The sequence below is a fragment of the Apostichopus japonicus genome, chromosome 14 (genome assembly GCF_037975245.1).
Source record: "Apostichopus japonicus isolate 1M-3 chromosome 14, ASM3797524v1, whole genome shotgun sequence".
NCBI lineage: Eukaryota > Metazoa > Echinodermata > Holothuroidea > Aspidochirotida > Stichopodidae > Apostichopus > Apostichopus japonicus.
This window is the reverse complement of record NC_092574.1, coordinates 7,161,975-7,189,649: the sequence shown is the minus strand read 5'-3', so window position 1 is coordinate 7,189,649 and position 27,675 is coordinate 7,161,975. Positions and strand designations below refer to the sequence as shown.

The 27,675-nt window shown below is 34.3% G+C and overlaps 1 protein-coding gene across 1 annotated transcript in view; it reads right to left on the bottom strand.

Annotated features, from left to right (window-relative positions):
- The window catches only part of LOC139979939 (gamma-aminobutyric acid receptor subunit beta-2-like), a 54,064-nt gene extending 29,156 nt beyond the window's left edge, over window positions 1–24,908 (bottom strand). The window contains exons 1-2 of the mRNA XM_071991196.1: window positions 24,649–24,908; window positions 11,971–12,101 (exon numbers count right to left, since the gene is read on the bottom strand). Coding sequence (XP_071847297.1) covers window positions 11,971–12,101; window positions 24,649–24,722 — 205 coding nt within the window. The 5' untranslated portion in view covers window positions 24,723–24,908. The remainder of the gene's footprint in view (window positions 1–11,970; window positions 12,102–24,648) is intronic.
- Between the last annotated feature and the right edge of the window lie 2,767 nt (window positions 24,909–27,675).

Genomic DNA, 27,675 nt, shown 5'->3' with positions numbered 1-27,675 from the left:
TCTATCTATCTATCTATCTATCTATCTATCTATCTATCTATCTATCTATCTATCTATCTATCTATCTATCTATCTATCTATCTATCTATCTATCTATCTATCTATCTATCTATCTATCTATCTATCTATCTATCTATCTATCTATCTATCTATCTATCTATCTATCTATCTATCTATCTATCTATCTATCTATCTATCTATCTATCTATCTATCTATCTATCTATCTATCTATCTATCTATCTATCTATCTATCTATCTATCTATCTATCTATCTATCTATCTATCTATCTATCTATCTATCTATCTATCTATCTATCTATCTATCTATCTATCTATCTATCTATCTATCTATCTATCTATCTATCTATCTATCTATCTATCTATCTATCTATCTATCTATCTATCTATCTATCTATCTATCTATCTATCTATCTATCTATCTATCTATCTATCTATCTATCTATCTATCTATCTATCTATCTATCTATCTATCTATCTATCTATCTATCTATCTATCTATCTATCTATCTATCTATCTATCTATCTATCTATCTATCTATCTATCTATCTATCTATCTATCTATCTATCTATCTATCTATCTATCTATCTATCTATCTATCTATCTATCTATCTATCTATCTATCTATCTATCTATAATATCATTCCGTCAGTCTAACGAGCAAAGTGTCCTGGAAATATTTAGGATGAATTACCATACCACTCGACCGTCAAATCTCATCACTGAATTCTCTCCAAAACAGAGGGGGAAAAAAAGAGTTTTTGATTTCAGCTAGCCCATCTTCCATTACAATAATGTTGATATTGTTGTCATCCCAGGTAGATTATTGCAATCAGTGTCTAATATTATTGACTTGTATGATGACAGAAGTAACTTGTCAGCCGTCATCTCTTCATTAAAGTTTTGTACTTCTTTGGTAACAGCTTCAGGCTGTCCGATTCGATGACTATCACAAAGATCAAGAAAGGACATCGTCTCTACTACATTTATCAAGAATCCTATATTCTCAAAATGGCAAAAACAAAAAAGTGTACATCAGAAGTATGTGCTATATACCTCTATATGTTGGCTCTATGCGCTTGACAAGATTTCGTTGACAGCCAAGAAGCAAACAAGATTTTTGTGAGATGCGAAAAAACACATGACGTCAAAAGGAAAAGAGGTTAAGGAAAACAAAAGAAAACGGGACAACCACATAAATTAGGCACAGGGAGAGGTGAAAAGTTGAATATACTGCATAATTTCCTTGGTAATAAAAAAATGTAGATTAATCCATGCTGTTATTTAAGGAGTGATTTTTTAGTCAAATGGACGGGGGCTAAATGACTGGGTTGTTACTGCTATTATACCTGAGCAGACAAAACTAAATACTTATGTAGTTGATTGTATAGCATTTTCAGAAAGAAAAAATAAAATGAGAAAGGGATGAATCGCGTTTGTATTGTGCAAGAATTTAATATTCAGAGGGAAAAAGCTGCGTCCGTTTAGTAATTAGTGTAAGCAAAATAATTTATAGGAAGATTGATCGAATTTCAGCATAGCAAAATTAAAAAAATCAGTTAAATAAATAAAACTGATTAATTCTAGATGAGCTCTAACTGGAAATGTGAAAACTTTGAGATATAAATATTATCGACTCATATCATATCGATTTGTAACAGATTTTTTAAATATTTTTCTATAATCATAGCCATGTGGTTACATATCAACTTATAGGTCAAATATTTCTATGAACATATAAATCATATATCATATATCACTTTAAATCGTCATTCATAACAATATCTGTGCTCATATCGCTTACAGCTTTTTGCCTTTAAGATGATAAGCAGTTTTGTCTTCTAATTTTAATTGCAGGTGGAAAATAAATGACAATTTTCGACTAATTAAATAAAGTAGCACTTTGGGGCTCTTCCTGAGAAATGTGAATTTTACTTCGAAACATTTTTATAGTGTGGGGGAGTGTAACGAAAGTTATAACTATAGCCCACTTTTGTTATAGCTACGCAACTGGTTAACGTGAACAAATGATACGTTTGCCTGAAAACTAATGTGATGTTCTTAAAGGGCTGGCGTTCTTTTCCTTTCCTTTTTCACGTTCATAATTTACTTTCATTTCTATGTAAATAGTTACAGCTTGAAGTGATATCGAATCAAATTAGTTAACCTTGAAACTAATAACGTTGACTAATAACTAACGAAGTTTGTAAACCAACTTCATGACCCATTACGAAAACACCTCTAATATGATAGCCTACAAGATGCAACATTCATATCTAAAGATTACGGGTCTATTAACACAATTACATATTTAAATTGCAGTATTTATTTATCCTCTGCACGTTTATTGGATTAGGCACTAAATTCTACCTGTGTCACTCTTTCCAATCGCCTCAGGGTACTTTCGACCATTTAAAAGACAATGCAATCTAGAATCCATTTCAATTTTTTTCTTGAAATAGCAAGTATTTATTGACACTTTCTTCTTTCATTCTCCTTCCTTGTAATTGTTGCAAGAAGCTTAGGCAGGAAAACGTATCACACCAATTTGCTATAGGCAGAAATCATAATTGATTGGTGTGTTAGCTTAACGATTTTTTTCTCTATGATTTATCTTTCCTCTGTCTAAAAAAAAAACACACCTCGAAAAATCCCCTCAAACTAATGACACATTTGTAATTTAACAATTCTTCACCGTATAATTACATTCCTTGTAGAGACGATTGCCACACAAAGACCACAAAGCAGACAATAAATGTCATAAGTTCCCTTGGGTTAAAGTTTGGGGAATTATGGGTCTTTAATTGTATAATTTTGTTAGATTGCAGGTAAAAAAAAAAGTGATAAATTTTCACACCAACGTTCAATGACCAGCAAATCCTTTCTACGCTGCATTCAAACATGCGTTGTTTGTACCACGTTCAAACTGAAATGGCCTAGAGCCCTCATCAGATCCTTAAAGAGAAATATCTAGAATTACATATATATATATATATATATATATATATATATATATATATATATATATATATATATATATAAATATATATATATATATATATATATATATATACTATGTATACTATGTATATATATATATATATATATATATATATATATATATATATATATATATATATATATATATATATATATATATATATATATATATATATATATATATATATATATATATATATATATATAGCAGGCGATTCTCATGGCTTTATCAGTTTAAACATGATTTGTATTATAAGTTCTAAAGTGTGTCATAGATTAATGACTAGTTGCAATACTGAGAAGGACTGACAAACAGAAAATACTAAACACACAATCCTATGCATAATAATTGACTGGACTAACCAGACTACTCTAAAGGTTTCGCCAATTAATTTCGTCCACATTTTTAACAGAAAGTGGATGACACTTTGCTGCAAAACGCAATTTGAACCATCTTTACAAGGTACAATTAACTAGGCAAACATAGGGACAGTTATTTAGACTCTTAATCAGTCATTAATTGAAACAGCCTTTGAGTAATGAATTCGTCTGCTAGTAATTTTTCCACAGTAGCATCTTCTGACAGGTCTAACATGTGTTACGGTGTTATAAAACACTTCAGTTTATACTGATTAACAGTTGTCTCTTATTGCAACCGATACACACACAGAGAACACAGTTTCTACTGTAAATCTTAACAGTTTTGTACCAAAGTAAAAACTGGATCGTGCTATAAATCGGTACTGTAACATGTGCTATTATGATACAGTGAGAACTGAGGATATGTGTAATCCCAACAAATCTAGTTTGATGCATTTGTTGGGATTACACATATCCTCAGTTCTTATACTGCAGTAAAGCTAATAGCATATGCTACCGATGTATCAGATTTATCAGCACGCCTCCAGTTGTTACTGTGGTACAAAACTTTAAGATTTACAGTAGTTACTGTAATCTCTGTGTGAATCGGTTGCTTATTCACAGTACAAACTGATCCAGCCATGTACATTGGGTGGATATAGATATAGCCGAGTTGAAGAAACGACAATTGCATTTACTTTGAACAAAATAAACAATGTAATTAACGTAATTAGAATAATAATAATTTATCCATTACTGTTACGAAAGTTACGTTATCATAAATCTTGATTATAATATAGATTAATCGTATATCACAAATTTCTTTATTTCATACTTACATTCTGCTTTGAGTTTTAATGGTATCAGAAATTACAAAGTATAATTGTTTACCACCCACCCCACCCCACAACAAAAAAAGGATGTTAAAAGTTGTTGAATCTCGTTTCCTAAACTTGCCCCATTTTCTCAGCCCATGCACCCCGTTCCACCTCCTGCCATAACCTACCCTCCTTTATACCCTCCTTTAAAATTAATGTGACACATAATTAGATTACTGTCACTAGATCTTCGATAGTCGCACAACTATATAAGCCGGTTTCGTTTAAGCCATTTCTCTATATTGGGTTTCTATGCAATAACCGATATCCCTGACATGAAAATAAGTCTGAAATGCTCCTTTAAATTCAATTGGTGTTTCTCTATATCAGAAGCTGTCGTAATGTTCTGTCGGCTATAATTAAGTGCTGGACAAACTTCTTAAAATCATAAAGTTTCAAATAGTTAACTTTATCTATATTTAAATTTAATTCAGATTTTTTTTTTTTTAAATTCACACATTTTTAAAAAAGTAGATTTATTTAAAATTCACTCTGTGACGGGAGACTCAAAAAAACGTAATATTTTGTTTGCATTCTTCAAAACATCTCTTTCTCATGTTAAATACTTATGATTCTCACAGGCTAGATTTCAATATTTCTTTGCAACATTTCTGTCTCATGTTTAGTCCTCTGTATTCTCCAACCCACCCTACCCCCTTCCTCCTGCTCCCCCTTCCCTCCCCTCGTACCAATGTATTTCATTAGTCACCATGTATATCAGTATATCTCAGACTAAACTTACACACTGCCTCCTCTTGTAACATTTCTGCCGCAGTCTCTTTTATTTCTCCTTTTTTTTTTGGTGAAAGTTTACACGTTTTTACCTCAATTTCTATGTGCATAATTATCTGTAAGTAGTTTTCTTGTTCGTTTCAAGATCCCTCACCAAACATACATTAAATACTTACTTTAACTTAGATTTCCTTACATTTGTCCTCATCGGCTTTATTACAGATCCCCAACAGATGCACTTGTTGTGTAAATCACCGTAATTGTATACTAAAACTCAGTTGTACACACACTATAACAAGGAGCTTCAAGTACTACTACTGCTGAGTTACTTTCTCTCCCGTTTTTTTAGAAGATCTTCAAAAAGGCAACAAAAAAAGAAGGAAAAACAATACCAAGACTCGGATTTTTTTTTTTCTTTTTTAACCAGAAAAAGCGAACTTCTTGGTTTAATCACTGTCAAGAGTTTCCTTTTAGTAAGGTCAATGTATTAATAATGACAAACTACTAGCGTAAGAAGGTTTATATGTTTTTAAACAAAACCAGACATCTCAAAACGGCTGAAATTACACACCTAAGAACTCGTGTTTGTTCCTACACTTAAGAATGCGGTTAAAATTAAGAATTGAGGAAAGGATTCAAGAGGCAAATTTGCTGACGCGAAACTTTCTATTACACTAAAGAAGAAGAAGAAGAAGAATAAAGAAAAGAAGGGGATAAAACTGACTTTATCTTTGGGAATTAAGAGTGCTCTTGTGGTTTGTATAATATGAGGTTAATAGAGAAACAATCAGGGTTTCTTTTCATTTTTCTCAATAAATTAATCATTTTTTTATTATGTATTGGGTACTGCTTGTTATAAAACTGCCTGAATCGGGGGTTATTTGGATCGCACATTCAAAAAGATACAAATGATACAGTTACATCTCCACCCGAATAGTATATAACTTAGGAGAGATATGTGTTGGTACTTATTACTATATTTTAATACCTTTACAGGCAATTTGAAGGAAAAATAGGGCGTGGGGGGTGAATATACACACACACTTAATATATATATATATATATATATATATATATATACATATATAAACATATATATAAATATATATATATATATATATATATATATATACATATATATATATTAATATATTAATATATTTATATATATATATATATATATATATATATATATATACATATATATATTTATATATATATATATATATATATATATATATATATAGTATTATATATAGTAGTAGTATGAGAAGGCCGAATATTTACTAACCAGCTAACCATCTCATTATAAACTCTTTATTAGCGGAAATATGTAAACCCCCTATGACCTAAAAATCTCTTTTTGTCAATAGTGAGAAAGATCTCACATCTCCAGGGAGTGAGATGTTGACGCCAATGACGTCACAGAGATGACTTTCGTATAGGCATGCCGTATATAAAAGTTCCAGTGAATCACTGGAGACGAGTCAAATTAGAAATGATATCCATCGGAAAATTTGGCCTTTTATTTATATTTTTATCGTTCCTTCTACTATTTCTCTATCATTCCCTGTCTCTCACATTCTCTTTCTCTTTCGATGTGAATCTTTACCTGGTTTTAAGGGGGTTGAGATATTGATATACTGCACGGTCAATCTCCGCTTGAAATGCATAAATTGCCCTCAATTATTTTCCACCTTCTTGCATAATATACTTATGGTATCATGATCATCTCATCCATATTTTTTTTTCTTTTCTTGTTTTGTTGAATGGGGTTTTTTTTTCTCTCTCTCTTATACTTATTATCTTTTTAGTATTATATGATATAGCCTACATACCAGTGAGATGGTATCGCGCCAATGGTCGAGTTTATTAAATCATAAAATTCCATTGTAGGTGTATAGCACAAGACGCATAATACCGGGTTTAATTATCTAGTAATTCCTGCGAGGGACGCCGAGCGGGAAAATTTCATTTCGGCGTAAATTCCACGATTGGATATGTACCAGCTATATTGGATTGCCTATGTTTTACTTTATTCTAGATGAATAGTTTAAACTCTGGTGTCGATGCTATAGTCACATATAGACCTCTAAAGTATGATTATTAGAAATGCACAAGCGACTTCTACACCCGCAATAATCTAGTTTTCAGATTGACCCTATTGTGAACTTATACTTATATACCACCTAAAAGTACAAGTCGAAATCTATAATGTCCAAATGTTACCTCAGACAGGCTTATATTAAAATAACATCGTATCGGGAGTGTGTGTAATTTTACGACCATCAATGAAATAGGCTTTGGAAGAATGCCAAGATATATGTATATGTATATGTATATATATATATATATTCATATATATATTCATATATATATATATTCATATATATATAGGCTTTGGAAGAATGCCAAGATATATATATATATATATATAAATATATATATATGATATCGATGCAAATGCATAATTAGAGATAAATTTATTTCTAATGATATGTAAATTAGCTGATATAGACAGAGGCTGTAATATTTGGCTGTGAACTAAATAGAGAAAAAGCAAGAACACAGTTAAATTTATGAATTCAGTTTAATGTTAAAAAAAGGAGTTATGACTCAGAATTTATCCATAACTTTGGCCTATGCATATTTCCACAAATATATTAGGAGTATAAACAGAGCTCAGATGAGACAAGAATTCACACTTCTTTTTTTTTTTTTTTTGGATGATTCATCATTTACTTTTAATAGTAAGTCAGTCACGAGATAACAAAAGAACCGTGTTCTTTTTTTTCTTCTTTTTCTTCTTCTTCTTTTCAATTTTTTTTTTTTTTTTGTATTTTGGCTAATTTTTAGTTACCTCGTAAGTCTCAACTTTACTTTACACAACTTACACTCATTCCTTCCATAATTCAGTTGTTATCCAAGGGCGCAAACGTCATTTCCAATTAAGCGCAGCTACTGAATGTATATTATTTATGTCACAGCAGATAGAGAATAATTGAGATATGATATAAGACCAAATGTTCGATGATTTGAAACAATTAAGGTCGTCCGAATTTGCTAAGGAAGCTGACCATGTCACTGACACCCTGCTGTGGCCTTATGACTTTGTAGATTAAAGCTGTAATACGTTATCATAGCAGTGTAAACGCCGCTACAAGAGCTAACAGGCCAGAAAGAGTTTTGTAACAAAGCGAGACATAATGAAAGTATTTACCCCACCGAATTTAAAGATTATACAACTAGTATAGGTACGAACTAAGTAGCTCTAAGTTGAGATGAGTACATGATTAATTTGGTTTATACGGAAGAAGCACAGGCCTAAATATTTCACATTCAATTAGTACACCCAGTGAACCGAATTCCTTGTCAACCTCCACAACCCTGTACACCTTCGTTGTTGTCGGAGTTTTTCCGCCATTCCAGTTCAAACGATTTTTTTTTTTTTTTTGAGGTTGCGCGGCGAATATTAAGTCTCTATCGAGTTTGCGGTAGAATAGATTCGCACCTCATCGCAACAGTACGAAATACATATAGGTTTGATGAGAGAGAAGTAAAGAGGGTGATAATGAGGGTGGGTAGCGGGGGGGGGGGGTCAGGGGCTAAAACCCCGTGGTCAGAGTCAATTAGCGGTTCCGAGAAAGAATGGAAGAACAAATGTGTATATAATCATTTTCATAGGGCACTCGATATTCATAGATTCGAAGTTTCCATTAGCACTATATCAAATATGATCTCACGAACACGGCTCGCAGACTTGGGTATCACACATTCTTATCTCCCCACTGTGGCAGCAGATATTAAGACTATAAAGTTACACAACGCCTCACCGTCGCTTCCTGTTATGCATCATACATTCAACTATAGGGTTTGGATGCAAACAAAGAGAGGCGTTTACGATATATACAACACCGGCGAGGAATCAAAGCGCGCGCTTTATGACTTGTTTAAGTACATATTTATCTACTGCCGCCTTTAAATATAAAATTCATCTCGGGATGCAAAAGAGTAAATTGGTAGGCAAAGGTAAATTACAGATCTTGCTCGTAAATTATGATTCATATTCTCTCATTGAGCTTAAAAGTCAGTCTGATAAAAGACAGAGTAATATGAAATGGAATAATTTTTCTAAATTGCATTGTCATAATTATAAAATATGGAAGGAGTCTCAGAAGATTATACAGTATAGATGTCTCTAAATCCCCGAAGCATATAAACCAAACACATCAGTTGTAATATGAACTAAATCTTTGCCCTTCATGATTGCGGATATACGATTAGTCTTTGATATCAGTCGTTTCTTCTTTTCTATACATTGATTTTATTATTATTTTTTTGTTTTAAACTTAAACATGCATTCGTTTCTGGATATGCTCAATATTAATGTGTAGCAAACAACGTAGAAATAATTCATTTTTTTCAATCGACCTGGGTGTAAACGTGCTTTCGTATAATCTTGGTAATAATGTTTATAAATTGTGACATTTTATATAGCAAATTGGGCACATGGTACTATATATGAAATATAATGCGTTACTGATGACGTTAACTATGTAACAGAAATTATATCTAATTGTTCTTGACAAAACTGATAGTAATGCTTCCTTCAAAAGTCTACTTTAGTCTAATATTGATATTAATGTTTATAAATTGTGACATTTCGTATAGCAAATTGGGCACATTTAACTATATGAAATATAATGCGTTACTGATGATGTTAACAATGTAACAGCAATTATATCAAATTGTTCATGACAACAAGTCTTCCTTGAAGACTTTATAAAAATGTTACATTATATATATTTATTTTTCTATATAGATATATATATATATATGTGTGTGTGTACAGTAGTCAAATTTGCGGTTGTCTGCTATAGATGAATATGTTACATCTACATGTATAGTAAAGGACGGAAAGAGCTCGCATGACGCCTACCACAGATCATTTAGCTCACAGTGTGGTGATGTTCTTCCCGGTTAGAAAAAAAAACAATTAAAGATAATTGTGATGAAATAACCTGACAAGATCAAATATTAGACTATATCTGTTGGATGTTTTGTGCCATGCGCCTCCCTGCTAGTAAGGAATGTTTGGTAGTTTGGTCACGACAGCCTCCAACTATAACAACAAAATATCATATTGCCTTCTCATTTTTCTTTCCCTCTTCTTTCCTAGTATCGTCGAACCAGCATCGGAACAAGAGTCAAGTTTCAAGAGTTATGTATCTATATATACATAAATATATATATATATATATATATATATATATATATATCATATTTATAAAATATATCATTTTTCGAGAGAGTTGTTGAACCAACGGGTGCCTTTAATACGATACAGTGAGGCTCAGATACTACGGGCAGCTGAATAAGCATCAAGAAAGCCTAACCAATAGTATATCATTATATCAAACCTAACCAAATCTACGGTAGGCAAAGAATGATATCATGTGCTTATCACAAGAAAGTCCCCTATTGTGATATTGAACACTAGCTGTTTCGGTTTACCGAAGTTTCATTTTAAAACATTGTAGCCTAGCAACCAGAAAAACAGACAGCACCAGGGGGAATATGGTCGATGTCCTAGCGAATCGGGTCTCTGTTTACATTGTTGCTAGACGGTGTGACTGTTCGCAAGGTGATTATTGTATCAGGCCTTTAAAAAATAAATATTGAATATCATCGAATTATGATGGCTTGGTTATTATTGATAGTCGTAATTAGCCCTCATCAAAACATCCCTAGTCGATAGACAAACTATACGTCAATAAGTATTTCCACTCTTGTCACCATACTGTCACAGTTTGCGTGACATGTAGACATAAGAAAGTCATCCCCTGTTGAATGATGGGTATTAGTTTAGGTTCAATTCCATTAGTAAAGAGTGGAAACGTATTGCTCTAACATTACTCAAGTCGGTACATTTAGATTATAGCCCAATCTTCAATTTAACGGAGGAAAACGTAACTTAGGGCTTTGTTTGAAATCTGTTTTGTCATTCTTTGAGTTTTTCCCAATCCTTTCGTTCTCTCTTTGTTGTATTTTATTAACTTATTTTTGTTTTGTTTCATGGGTTGATTATTCGGTTATTACAATATTTGGATATTATGATGATAGACACTTGCAGACAAAAATTTTCATGTATTGGAGAAACGTTGCGAGTTTCGCATAATTAGTATGTTATATCATTCTCTGACAAACATTAACTTGCATTATTTTACATTTTGCAACAGCAAAAAAACACCGCAGTTTGATATTTTATACTTTAATCTTATGTGTTATTTTTTACAATTGTGACATTGATAATAATTATTATTTTTATAACTGTTTCCTTTATTCGAAGCACACATTATGTAATTTTATTTCAAGTTAGGCAATATATGAATAAATGCATTTTAGCAGTTATAAATGTTTTGTTTTTTACATTTTCAATAACAAACAAAAAACCGCAGTTTGATTTTTTATACTTTATATCATAATCCATATCTCCGAGCAATGCGACAGCTACAGTTTCGAAATAAAATTTAGAATTTTAAAACTTGTAATTCAATATCTGTATAAATATTAATATTGTATATTAATTTCTATATTTTTCAAGTTTTCTCGTGATTTATAAATAATTTATATTGCATAACTCTGGGATACACCAGCAACATTTCTACAACTGCCTCAATTTATTATTCCTACACTAACACATGGAGAATGTCTTTCCTCGTTCTTTTGACCCGTCATTTTACGTTCCACCAGTTTCGGGTAAAAACACATTCCAAGAAAAGAGTTATTTCCGACAAGTCAGTTATGTCAAATGATAACATTGAATGGATTCAGTGTTTGCTATTTTGTATCAGATAATTAGGGTAGATGTTATCATATTTCAGACTGACATAATAATTAACTATTAAACCATTGTCTTAACAAATAAAGCAATCATATTGGTCATGGATACAAGTAAATTAATTACTTAATTCCTTACCTCCAAATCTCGGACGAAGCCTTATATCGTAACTTGTTGAGTTGTCTAAGACATTTTTCAGGGCAAGGGTTATATTCTTTATTCTTTCACTGTTCTCGTATTTCGAGATACCTTGGTCTATTCTGTCGGCACTAAGGAAGACAAAGAAAATAACAAATCAAAAGTTAACAATACGTATAACTGAATATATATATATATATATATATATATATATATATATATATATATATATATATACATGTATATATGTATATATATATATATATATATATATATATATATATATAAGTGTGTATTTGAAATTGTATGGAGTTGGAAAACCCAGAAGAGTGAAAGTACTTCCAACCTCCAACGGGACTCGATCCCGGTCCTCCCGTTTGCAAAGCGGGGACACCCTTAAAACTAGGCCATGAACACTGATATATATATATACATGTATATATATATATATATATACCCCGGGATATGATTAGCATTTAAAATTAATTTAACATATATAACTTCCATAAAGATAAAGATATTTTGGTCATGTCGATGCCATATGTATATTATGCATGCATCTCAACCATAGAGAGCGGAAAAGTCTCCTATGAATACTTGAGGCATAATTTAGGTCAAGTGCTTGATATGAGATTCATATGTACCATTATATTCATCAATAAATTAACTTTAGATTTTTCTTTAAACTTATTGGCCAAAACAATGAAGTTAAACGGTCATAGTAGCAATAGTGTGATTGTTTTAAGATCTATATTTCGAGAATCTAACCTATAATATGACCATACATGGAGCGGCTAGAAGACTCCCTGGTACAGCCAAATAGACTCATTACACTAACACAATACGTATTGGGAAGAATATATGAAAGTGACTTTATGAAAGTGACTTCAAACAGGCAAAAAGAAGAAATTCAAAGAAGATAAAAACAAACAAATTTTATTCAGTTAGCTTCATTTTGTTAGCTGTAACACATTGATTGCATGATGAATTCTTAACACTGTGTTATAACACTTTTCTCTGTCTATACACAGGCATGAAACGTTCACATCATGTATTATAGGTTATAAATGAGTATAAATATTAAATGTTTAAACGCAGTATAAGAAGCAAAGTAATCATTTGTTCACTTTACACCTTGTTACAATAGCACGTGGCTTCAGCAAACTGTAAGTAAAATCACCGAACCAATAATAAGCAAGTTAATGTATGCAAATTAATTATCAACCACAATAAAATTAAGATAAATAAAACATCCCCAGCAAAGAGCTGGATAGCTCAGTCGATGGAAGACAAGTCTTGTAATGTTGTTATAGGTTTTATATAGTCACATCTTATTGTAGCCAATCTACTTCCTTGCTTTCTAAACGAGACTAAGCAAGGATCGAAGGATACGCCGTTGATTGTCACTGACACGTTACGCTTAAATGTAGTTTGAGTGAACAATATTCAACACAATCTTGACAGCAACAAAATCACATCATATGTCTTAACATGGTCGTATAATTACTGCAGAATCGTTCAGGTTTGAGTTTTAATCCCTGACAAACTATGTTCTGGTCAAATGTGTCTCTTTAAAGGCCTCTTTCATCGCATTTAGGTGATACGAACTACGGTACCTTTTTATCTCCCCTTACCCCCCCCCCACACCCAACTCCCTTCCTGACCTACCTGTTTCAATGGGACTGTGTTATATGTGCCCCCTATACGTCGTATTAACGTTCACTAAACTTTCCCTGTGATTATAGAGTTATAATCCCAACACGGTACACCTTATTATATTATAATGATGTATGATACATATAGTATCAAAAAACTAATATATATATATGTGATGTAGTTATGTGATACTATAAATGAAACAGTAATCACCCCATTTTGCACTAATTTGTAATTCTGATCACACCTTGCGTATACACCTGCTTAAACACATGCCATAGTAAAATATAGTACATAACCGGGAAAATAATTGGTTAATATAAATTTATATATATATATATATATATATATATATATATATATATATATATATATATATATATATATATATATATACATATATATATATATATAGGGCGTAAACATACCGCAGAGGAAACATAACGTACGGATTACGGATGAATCGATGAAACCAAAGCAGTTTTGGTGGTATTTTTATAGATTTGCTCAGCGGGTTTTCGAACACGTTTGTCGAGCGTCTTTGATATGTTGACAAAAACTATTAACACGTGTAGAGTACAAGCTACAATACCGGCGTATATATAAGTTGTACTTTATTGTGTATAGTAAAAACCTATAGTAGTATTCGACATTTCTATTAGTTATAAACCTATCTTGAATAAATTATTAGGTGTTTTATATTGCGTTGTTATTATAGGATAGATTATAATTGTCACTTCCACTCATGTTTGGTTTCATTCTTTTATCTTAAAATTTATCTTAAAAGAGCTGCGTAGGTATGTTTCAGATTAAGTGTGAGTAGGACCACGAGGAGCGTCCGCATTGGGTGATGGGGAAGGGGGTGGAGGTTGACTAGTAGTGAACAACAAACCGAAATCGTCATTCAACGTCCTCAAGCGATACCTCCCTCCTTTGAAAAGTCATGGATCCGCCCGTGAAATTATTTTGGCATTATATAAAGGTTTCTTGATTTGTTTTTCGACATACAAACGCTTTAAAGTATGAATCTTATTTATTCTGTTTTTTTTTATAAGAGTGAGACTTCAGATTCCAACGCCAATAAAAAACGTTACCATTTAAACCAAGTGTATAATATTCTCCTGACTACTACACAATGCCTTTTGCTAATTATTCAAGCTAATCCCAGCTGCTTATTGCCAGAAATATAGGATGTATTGATATTACCCAAACAGAAAATGTGTTAATGGACTGTCGATTATAACCATATATGACATATGCATCGTAAATTTCCATGGGAATTTGGCGTCATATTTAACAGACATTTGAGCTGTTTCATTTTCTCTCGCCTGACACAAATAACCACAACGGCCTACATTTAAATTTCAAGGTTTGAGATTAACAAAAAAAATAGAAATTTGTCTTGAACTGCCCAAGTCATCTACAAATTTCCAAATAGGTGTCTTACAGAGAAGAAGAAGAAAAAGAAAAAAGAAGTAACATTGAGTGCAGCATTATAATATAAGTCTCACATATTCAAACAGTTATATATCCTTGAAGTTGATAATTATCGGAGGAATTTCTTTTCTTACAAAGTAGTTCTAACCTGCCATGAATTTCAGATCTAAAAGTAAATTATGTCGTTTCTAATGACAATAGATACTAATAGAAGAAGCAAAATGCCTAATCAGCTCCGTATATGGCAAAACGTGGTCAAGGTTAGTTAAATGCAGTTTGACTTTCCCTGTTGCTGGTACTTCCTTCATTCCTTCCTTCCCTACACTGTCTTTGTAAAGTGTTTCACACGGTGAGATACTCAAATAAAGGTTTCGCGTCTATAAATTGGTTTGTACCTCAATTATAATTCGGCGAAACAGTATTACGTCGATATAGCCCATAGTTTGCGGTGGTATATGCAGTAAATAGTTGCAAAAGAACGGAGCGAGAATTCACTGCTTGAGATTGTCCGGGATGGGGGTGGGGGAGGGGGTGGGGGTACGTGATTCAACTTTAATAATTCAGCAATTTTATAGCCAGTTTGGACATTTTCCTAATGCTAATACCTCTCTAAACTGTACTCCAATATCATGCTTCAAAGCACTGGTATTGACAGTACAAACAGTTCATAACCTTGATCTGATAGAAACATGATGTTCATACTGCTCGTACGAGTGCTCTGAAAGCGGGACATGTCACTACAATAAAGAAAAAATCATCCCAACTGGGTGAATTGAAGTAAGAAGAAATTAATATTCATACTAGGGTTAAAAACAAATAATAGGAAAAATATGTTAAATATCAGTCAATCTGGTCGCAGTTTCAATAATAAGCCTACATATATGTTGTTTTCCACACCCCACACTATGATTCACTTACTTTAAGTGCATAGTTCTTATACGATTACCATAATATGATTGTTTCTCACCATAAAAGATATTACTGACCGGTAATTGACACAACCAGGTAAGCACAACATCCATCTCAAAATACCATGTATATACAATACGTGCCATCTCTTCGAATACTTACTATGGTAGGCTTATGCGCCTAAGCTCTAATCATTATATGTTCTTGAAAGAGTAACGTATAATTTCATAACTCGGAAAGCAAACACGTTTCACAAAACTAATTATAACAAAGTAATAAAATAATGTTATGTTCATGTCTTTGCGTGGTGTAAAAAGGTTACCATGGGGAACGCAATGATATCTGGGTTTAGTTATTGCTTTCTTTACCTTATAGTTTTACATATTTTGATATTACCAGTAATGATGATCTCGTTTTATTATTTTTCTATTTTGTTTTATTTGAGTTATTATTTGGTTGGGGGCGGAAATGAATTGTCCTGCAGCCATTTTGATTCAATCTTAGTCACTCTAAGGTGTCTCATAAGGATGACAAAGCCCCCCTCCCTCCCCCGTCCCCATGTGCATCTTTTATTTCCGCATGTTGCATATCAGAGAATATAATGAGAGTAGGACACCTACTTAGACCTATACCTGTATTATCTACCATGGGGCAACTGCAGCCTACCTGGAGGATGAATCTAACATCCAACTCTTTTGGGAGATTTCTTCCGGGAAAGAATGGCGTAACCAACATATGGTTAAAAACATATAACAACCGACCAACGCCCCGCGAGATCTTAATGTGTATAGTTATTTCTTATGCATGGGCTCATTCAAGACTACGAACATGATTCCGATAAAGCCCTCGGGGTTTTTTGATTTACATCAAAAATTTACACTGGTTTGCAAATGAGATCAGAGTTAGTGTGGATGAGCTGCAATCGTTTGAAATAATCAACGCAAACCATTGACGTAACCACTTAACGTATATAGCCGTCCATGGCAGACATGTTTGCGTGAGAAGGTATAACATGCATTGCAATAACTTTAGAATGGTGTAACCTGTGTACTGAAATGTACTCACTACCGCACAAAATGGATTTATTTGGATTTAAATAAATTTATATATAATTGAAATCGTAGTGAGTTGAAAAATCCAGAACAGTGGAAAAACCTGCAGCCTCCCACCGGGATTCGAACCCAGGCCTCCCGCTTTATATGCAGACACCCTAACCACTAGGCTATGGACGCTGATTGTATGTCCAGAGGTTCGAAACCGGTAAGGGAAGGTCGTAATTCCACTGTAGGCGTTATATATATATATGCACCCTATATGCACCCTAATTGAACCCTAACCAGATAGGCTATGGACACTGATTCTGTCCAGAGGTTCGTACTGTGACGAATTTAATGTCGTTCATTGACTAACGTATAGAGTGTAACAGGCGACTCCATCACACATACTTGAAGCAAACGATGACTTCGACAAAACAGCTTGATAAGCAAAAGAATTGTTAACATTCACAAACCGAAAGCAATATACATAGATAACAATCGTGATAAATATAGCTTTCTTTTTTCTATTTTTTTTACAGGACCAACAAACAAAGAGGTTGTTCTGAATAAAGTCATATATGACCTTGAGAATATGTGACCAGACATGACCACCATTGTTAAGTGTCATGGTTACGTATAACTCCATTATACAGTGTTCACTCTTAACCTATATGGGAAATCAATGCCTTAGAAATGGATAATATATAGAACCGTATATAGCTTCATGCTCCTTTTCAATTGGAACTTTCATTAAATTATGAGATAAATTTCCAGGTCGCGCGCAGCTCTGCGATATATGTACACGGCGTCTCTATAGCAGACTGTACACTATAGAGCCATCAAAAGAAGATGAATAACTATATGAACAGGTGACGAAAAAAATCCCCGTCTCAGAGGATGCGGAATACAGGAAATTGATTCATGTTTTGGCAGCATGATTTTTCCCTGCAGACGCCTTCCAAAAAAAAGTTATATTTTTATAGGCTTTCGAGGTATAAGTAATTCAGATATCCAACTAAATATTTGTTGGATTCTTTATTTCTGAATCCAAAGAGGGGAGCAAAGTGCAAGACAATGGAAGGTAATAAGAAGAAGAAAGAATACGGAAATAAGGACTAAATTGGATTGTTTTATCAATTTTCTTTTTCAGGTATACAACTTTTCGATAGAGCATTTACCTTTATATATAGTCACAAACACAAAAAATTACGGTAATTTCCAGTTATTCTAAGTTTTAACGAATAGTATGTGAAGTATATCTCACAAAATAATTGTAGTGTTTTCTCTTGGCGCATTACTAAAGAATAAAGTTAAACTGATTTATAGCCTCATTCATTTCAAATTCGGCTCGTTGTGTCTTTAAATACCTTAACTAATGTGTTGTTAAAGTAGTATTGCAATATCATCTTTCACGTGATACAAGGACACAAAATTATAGAATATTTCCAGACGTTTTTGTGTAGGGAATATGTCAGCTACCATTTCAAAGTGTGCTAAAAAAAATATATATATAAACATATAGATTATATATAAACATTTTCAACATTGTACGTTAAGGCATTCTGAACTGTTGCATGGTAAGATAGTACTAAAAAGAATTAAAGGATGTTCTGTACATCAATTAAGAGATATAATGTATCAAATATGTTGTCTAGTTCTGGTATGTTTAGTAGTCAATTTTGCTATACTTAACGCATGTACAGTTTTGAGTGGTCATAATCGGTAATTGCATTAAAGATAATCTTCTGCATGTTTAAATCTCGAATCCTTCATTCATGCTTGGGGCATACATATATCATCGATCGTATTAAGCAGAAAGATATGCTAGACTTTTTGATGCAGCATTTAATGAATTTTTATTTTCAGTATTAGAACTATACTGTAAGAGTCATACACAACATTCTTGACTGTATCAAGCGAGAGCATATAGTCGCTGAAGAGGTCGTCGTGTATTGTGTCATCATCAGCTGTCGTTTACTCTCTAATGTATGTGTTGCGCGAAACCAGAATATATGTTTACATACATCTTTTAAACGTCCTATGCATTATTTTAGTAGAATTTCCTGTCAAAGTTAGATATCCTAATCACAGTTAGCTATTTTGTTAAGTTTTCAGCAACGTTTGTTCGGTTTATTTTGATTTCTCGATGCATATTTTGACGTTATAACGTATAGTTTATTAGTTTAATATCAAATACTGCTACACGTGAGAAGCACCTGATGAGTGTCTGGGCAATCCGAATGTTGGTCGTAGAATACATTTCATAAACACGCGGACGTCATATTGGATCAATCGACAGACATTTTCCTTATGGGCTCTCATTAATCATTACCACTTATGTATGATGTTGTCATCACATATCTCCACCTCATGCTTTTCAGATCACAGCATTGATTAAAGAAATTTCGAGTGAAATCCGATTTAGTCATATATCAAACCGTTCTAATGAAAGTTTTAGCCTTGGGCATGCATGACAAAATTCAACTTCAAGTAAACGATATAGAGATATTTAATATTTTCTACAGATTTGACACGATATGAAAATTGTGCCAAGATCATGCATACACAACTTGATGTTAAGTAAAATTAAGTTAAAATAACAAGAAATAGAACTTGAACATAAACATTGACTAACTCTTGGAGAAATTTGAGATTGAATGAAGTCAGATCTACTCAAACTGTACTGAAGTCAGCTGAAGTTAAGTGAAGTAAACTTTAACGAGTAGGGCTGCATTAACCTTACTTTACTTGGGTTATATTCAACTCAAGAGATGTTTAATATAGGTCACTTTGCATTAGAATTACGGTATATTGTTGCACGTAAGTTAGACGAACTGACATAGGATGGAATAACCTGAACAAAAAGTGTGAAGGGCTAAGCGTAAGCCTGATGAATTTGAACGAGGTTATCTTGTCTTCACAAGGGGAAGCTTAAAAATAACCGAATGAAACGTCAGCCACTTGAACGGTAGTGAGATGAATTTACGTCAGTCGACCTAAAGTGGAAGTCATAGCTGAACTTGATCCAATTAAATTGCTCTTAAAGATGAACAAAAGTCTCGTATTCAGTAATGTATACAGAGGTTGCAGCAAGAACATCACTGGTGCAACTCAAAGATAGACATATGGATGGATGGATGGATAGATGGATGGATAGATGGATGGATGGGTGGGTGGGTCGATTGGTGGGTGGATTGGTGGATGGATGGACGGACGGACGGACGGACGGACGGACGGACGGACGGACGGACGGACGGACGGACGGACGGACGGACGGACGGACGGACGGACGGACGGACGGACGGACGGACGGACGGACGGACGGACGGACGGACGGACGGACGGACGGACGGACGGACGGACGGACGGACGGACGGACGGACGGACGGACGGACGGACGGACGGACGGATAGATAGATTCGTTATTCGATATTTTAAGCGAGAACACAATGGCTACATTCCGTACCTCGTGTTTATTTACTGACGTGACGTCACAACATCATGGTGCTCTTTGGTACTCTCTCCTACCGTTAATTAATATATATCTGTAAATGTGATGATTAAAACAAATTCGAAGGACTAGAGATGAATTTGGCGATTATGAGTACGGTCTCCTTTGAGATTGATAATCACTTTCATTTAGTAAATTAAAGTCTAACCTTGATTATTCGTTTCAAATTTTTCTTTGTTTCTTCTTCGTAAAGACAAAAGTGCTTCCAAGACACGGCCTTCCTCTTGCAATTATTATAATAATAAAAAAAAACACATTGTAATCAGTTTCTCGGGAAAGTAAAATATTCCCTAGTAATAGCAAAGTTTATGCTTGCCTGAAGTCAAAAGAGATTGGTTTGTGTTTATTACACTTCCATTTGCAATTCAGTTCCCAGGCTGTATTGGGGTACATCTCCGGTTCACGAGCAGTACTACTACACTTGGAAAGTTTGGCCATTTTACTTCAAATTCTAAGAACATAAGCATCCTTGACGATGAATTAAAATCCAAATCCATTCGATTTATTGCGGGAAGTTTATATCTAAATATCTGTCTAAATATAACTCTGATTAGATCCATATATCTATGAAAATACTCTAAAACAGGTCTACAGAGTAAATCTCAGAACATATCGTGACCTCGCGAAAAAAGTCATGCTTGTTTCGAGCGTACACAGGACACCACAAAACATTTCTTGGTTTGTGTTGACATTTTTGTCAATGGCATTACAGTTTATATCACAAAATATTGTTATCATGGGGGAAAGGGTGTGACCTAAACTGGTTAAAGTCGAGGCACAGTTGTGATATACAAGTTTAGTATAGACAGGAAAACCCGACGTGGTGCTTTCGTGGTAAACCATTGGTGCACCGTGCAATTGTAGCCTGAGATCGTGGCACACTCATGGTACACTCGTGACTCACCCGTGTAGCATTGGTAGCACATTCGTGGTGCACTTGTGATCGTTGCACACTCGGCACATTGATAGCACATTCGTGGTACATTGGTAGCCTGAGATCGTGGCACACTCATGGTACACTCGTGACACACTCGTGGCACATTGGTAGCACACTCGTGGCACACTCGTGGCACACTCGTGGCACACTCGTGGCACACTCGTGGCACATTGATAGCACATTCGTGGTACATTGGTAGCCTGAGATCGTGGCACACTCATGGTACACTCGTGACACACTCGTGGCACATTGATAGCACATTCGTGGTACACTCGTGGCACATTGTTAGCACATTCGTGGTACATTGGTAACCTGAGATCGTGGCACACTCATGACACACTCGTGGCACATTGATAGCACACTCGTGGCACACTCGGAGCACACTCGAGGCACACTCGTGGCACTTTGGTAGCACATTCGTGGTGCACTTGTAATCGTTGCACACTCGTGGCACACTCGTGGCACACACGTGGCACACACGTGGCACACTCGTGGCACACACGTGGTACACTCGTGGCACACTCGGAGCACACTCGTGGCACATTCGTGGTGCACTTGTGATCGTGGCGAACGTTTTACACTCGTGGTACACTAGTGATACACTTGTGGTACACTCAAGGCAAACTCGTGGCGTGGCACACTCGTGACACATTGGTAGCACACATTCGTGGTGCACTCGTGATCGTTGTACACTCGTGGTACACTCGTGGCACACTCGTGGCACATTGGTTGCACATTCGTGGTGCACTCGTGATGCCCTTGTGGCCATGACTCTTGGTACACTCTTGGTATACCTCTGGTGCAGTCGTGGTACGCTCCCGTAAGGATAATGTTAATTAGCATATCTATTATAATGTATTGGGGCATCAGCTCTGTATGAACCCATGTCAATGGTAATTTAGAGTACTTAATCACAAATTTATATTTTAATTCTAGTATGATCACGTTGCATATTTTTTTTTTCATAAGATAGTGTCGTATTTTTGGTCATATTTCTATTTCATACCATCTTGGAGCTGAAACACGTGATATAACCAAGTTGCCATGGTTATATGATACATGCCAATCAACCAAGATGGTGCCTGACCAACTGTTATTATTTGGCGAAATTGTAATAAAAATTAATCAACAAAATCTTTATTCTCAGAAATATGGTGCACCACTACCAATCAGTGCAGATCTGTAGCCAAATTAATTAATTTAAGCCCAGATCAGGACATGTCTCAGTTACTATATTTCACAGGGTTCACAACAGTTTCTATACGGAGTTTAGCAAATAGCGTCATTTTACTACATTACACGCCTAAGTTTGAATTTTTGTTAAATCTTGAAAAATGAAGTAGGAATATTTAAAAGTAATATCAATTTTTTTTGAAATTTTTTAACAACAAAGAAAAAGGTTCCAAAAGTGATTGACAGTATCCGATTGATTGATTAATTGATTCTGTCTACACATTAAGATTCTTTACCTTCCACTTATCAGTTAATTCCTACTCAACAGGAGAATGGAAAAAAAATCACAAATTTGAATCTAGTTAATGGAATTTTTTTTGGGGGGGGCGGGGGAGGGGGGTTTCTTTTCCAACCATTTACCAGTATATTCACTTATGCCATATACGTGATGTATTTGGTGTGAATTTAACATCCTCTTTCTTTGCAAACACACATATCAATGTTGCAATGGTCAACACGTACAGGCCTATTGGTCAATCAAATTACTGGACATTTGAAATGCACTTGTGGGTTTCGGTAAATAGCAAAAGTTTTTGCGTGGTCACACCTCACGATGATTCAACTCTCTATTTCAAGCGTTTGCAACAATTGATCACAGTATTATGCAAGAAATCAGACACTGAGCATGCGTATAACTGATGATGATCATTAACATAACAAAGAACTCTGCAGAACCTCATATTTTCCAATATTTCTACATCGCAAAGATCGTGTGCATGCGTGTATCAGTTTGTCCACCACTGAAAACAACAGCATAACTGATGAAAAATGGATGGATGGTGATGGTGTTAGAGTTGGGTTGAGGTTAGGGTTGGGGTAGAGGATGGAGGGTGGAACGTCAAGTTTTTTTTTTCCTTTTTAAAACGTGGCACACGTGGCTTGTTTATGTGACGTTATACTTATCTTCGAAACATGATGTTTACTACAGAATCATGTGTGAGTGAAATCAAATGTTTTACATAAACAATATGGAAAATTAATAAAACTACTACAGCTACTAACGCACGCGGTCTTGGGCTGGTTCTACAATAGGTAAAGGTGACGTCGTTCTTCCTTTCATACACTGACGGTTCATAAAAGCTAATTACTACTAATTAACTAAACACACAACATACAGTATCATTACAGACAAACAAAACTTAGATGACAAACCTGGAACTTTAAGTACCACTATCGTATTTGTTTTCATCCCTTAATTACTATATAGCACCGCCTATGTATATGTGTGTGTATGTATATGTATAGCCCGGCGAATACAGCAGTTATAAGGAACACTGTGACTCGTGACTGCAAGCTTTCTTCTATAAACATTGCAATGTTATATTGGTGTTTACTGTTATACGTTGTTTTAACAATTAGAAAACATCATAAATATGTATTTATATGTATTGTCTTCCATCCCTCCTCGACTTATTAGATGCTTCGAAGACATAAAGAACACAGTCCATACACCTAATCTTACTAGAACCGTTACATGGTTCTGCTGTAATTAAGCAGTGCACTTCAGCGGTCGTACAAAATTCCTATACATGGAATTGTATGTATATAGTTGCAAATATATGATTAAATAAAGAATTAAACTATGGTCTATGTTGAAATATGACAATATAATAATATAGACATCATAAAGTAATAGAGAAATGGGTAAATCATTCGAAAATCTATACAATATTTGGCATGGAATATTACTTGCTATGCTAAAACACGCTTGTGCCAGTACAAAATGCTATGTGCACAACCAGTTTAATATCCGTAAAATTGCATTTTGCAGTTATTAAGAGAACCCCGAGTCAGCCCACGATTCACAAATTTAGCGAAACGATGAATTAACAGCAAAGCATTGGTGATGTCACCCTGAAAAAAAAAATCAATACATGAACACTTCCAAATGAATCGTTAGAAAGCGATAAATGAAGTTACCACGCACACAATGTAATAAACGGAATCAAACCTCCTACCTGATATGCAAGCTGTGTTGAATCGCGATAAGTCCGAGGAAAAAGAAGTGTATTTTACTTCCAAAATACACCATTTTGCGCCTTAGCTCACAAATAAGAGTTGGTAATAATACATTCGAACCAACACTCTGTTACTGGTTTGACACAATTAACAATCGGCAGACGACAACCGAAAAGCGCGGGAATCGATTCAACAGAAATTCCCAGAGCCCGTTGTTAGAGAAGTCTATGCTTTGTGACCTTCACGGCACGTATTGCATTCTGTGTTACACACTGTGTTCATGCTACACAGCTATACGCATGCGCAAATAGTGCCAAAATATTATTGCCTGTAGTCCTTATACTGGCCAAAGAAAAGAAAAAAAAAAACATGTTTTCTTGTTCACAGATTGTTCGTATCAAATGATGCTGATTTTAACAAAAATCCGAGAAAAATACTTGGCAAACTTTAAAAGGAATAAAATCGCTTTCCTTGAAAGATACTAAACAGACAGAAAGATAGTTTCCGTTTAGGAAGGAGAATAAAATTGTGTAGTGTTTTCAGAGAAATAAAAAAGCTCTTGTATCGGTATGGTGTGTGTATGTATAGGTAATTTGAGTATAGATGTTATAACGGTAGCGCGAACTTATGAATGAAACAGGTCGTAATGACTGAATGTGTGGGATCGGGTTGGGATATTTCATAAAAGAAATAAGACAATAGGCCGTTGGGTGAGTGACATTTAAAATGCAAAAAAAGGTACCAATGTTTACGTACAAACCTCGCCTTTAGAGACAAATTTCCGGGAACATGTTAAACAACAGAAAATGTTATTTATAGCGTAGATTTCTTGCAAGAGCTGAAAATCTGACAATCTAATCGAAAGCAGTTCATTTCGAAAATTGGCAGGATAAACGTAGAGGAAGTGAAGTGAAATTCACAGAATTAAAAGTACAAATTGGAGATTGATCTGTTGGTCAGTCGGTTGTATAGTTTCACGTAAATGGAAAAGGCTACAAAATTCAAGGGGAAAAAAATCACGTATAATTGGTTATTACAAATTGGTACAAGAAGCTTGTCCACTCAACTATTTTCACGGCGCAGTGGTGGTGTTGAAAAAAACAAAATTAGGTGTCGGTAAGTGTATAATTAAGTGAACATTATACTTCGAGGAATTATATTAGCGTATAGGGAATTGTATTTTTGTAAATTAAGATTATGTCTTCTGATAAGTCGTGAACGGAGTCAAGTTTACCCTCTTCACAAAAGTGAAGTTTCTTCTATAAATCCTTATGAAACACTTCAGAACCCGCCGAAGATATAAAAACAAAAATTAGTCACATGGGACTTTTGACCTGCTTGACTTTTTGGCCTTTTCGTCAAGTATGCACAGGCCATGTGAACTTTGTTCCTCCCTCCCAATGTACTTTTTTTCTCAGTTCGACTTTTTTTATATTTGAGGGGGGGGGCAGTTTTTTTAACCTTTTCTCTTTGTTTTTTAATTACAGAAAAACTCTGTTAGCAATTCTGGATCATATATATCATTTGTAATATTGGTCGAAAAAAAATCATATTTTCTTGTTTGTTTGGTTTGATTTTTTGTTGATCCGAATTTGATATGATTTTTTTTTTTTTTAAATATGAATCCCATTGTGTATGGACATATAAACGTATTTTATTTTACAGTGTATACTGTATAACAATGTGTGTAATACCACACGTTTACATCCAAATGGCAAAACAAATAAATAACAAAAACAAATAAATAAATAAATAAATAAAATAAATATAAATAAATATATAAATAAAACAAGTAAAAACAAAACAAATAAATAAATAAAAATAAAATGGACCTTTGGATTCCAATGTACAGTTTCCTCGGCCTGCATGACAAGAATGTTAATTATATTCGTTTTTCATATCTGGCGATGTACGGTCTCTGTGGGCCTTACAACCATGTCAGTTTGAGTACACAAAGATGCAGGATTTAAATAACGAAGGGTTGATGACGACGCGCATTGAGGGTTTGGGTTGTCTCCCCCCCTCCCCCTCCCCACGCCCCGAAAGGGTTTCAGGAACCAATATAATTTTAGACTTGAAACGGTTCATTCTGAGGCAAATTTAAGCTATAGGTATAACACAAGGTCTAGACACGTAAGGTTGTGTTAATTATTACTTCTGTTGTGTGTGGGGGGGGGGGTGAAGAGGGGGAGGTGGTGTATAAACTCTGATCCCCACCGTCTGATTCGCGCCTGCTTTCAAGGTGACTTTATTAAGGGGTAAACGGTTAACTGAAGATCGAATGTACGTTTATGCAGCTGCTTTACAAAAAAATCGTTAAGCTAATCATGTGGCCACGTGACCAAAATCTCTATATCGAGTGACAGATCGGAAGTATTGGGACAGTTGAAAAATAGTGACTGTTTTCTTTTAGTGTCAGTCACCGCGCAGGTTTCTACATCAGAGTTGTCTATAAAGAAAAACACTGAGTATGTAAGATAGTATGTATTTGTATTGTATTAGTATAACTTTGGTCATCAACCTTATGATCACATGACAACAGTCCTGCTAAAGAAAATGACTGGTACCTATACTAGAAACTGTTGGATTTTCTTCTCCGTCAAATATCATAGTAAATTATAGGAACGATGGAACCAAAACTTAATTTGATAAAACAAACAGAGATAGATTTTCACCACCCGTTCCCCTCAAGCCCCCTCCCCTCCCCACCCCCATTCAGCATTATCATCCTATAGATTGCGAAATGCCAAACATATTCTTCGGGTAGGGACATGCGTCAAAACTTTATCAAAGTGAAAAAAAAAATTTACATTTTTACTCTACTTAATATTAAAACTTTCACCCATTTTGCTTTTTATATTTCCCTTCTTATTTTTTGGTACGTCTGTTTTTGATATAGATATATGTATATGCCTGTCAATGCCTTCAAATTAAGCAATCAGTCAAAACCTGTGACAGGAATACAATTTTCACTGGAATTTTTAGAATTCTGCCCTGGTTAACTGTAAACTTATACACGTTATTCA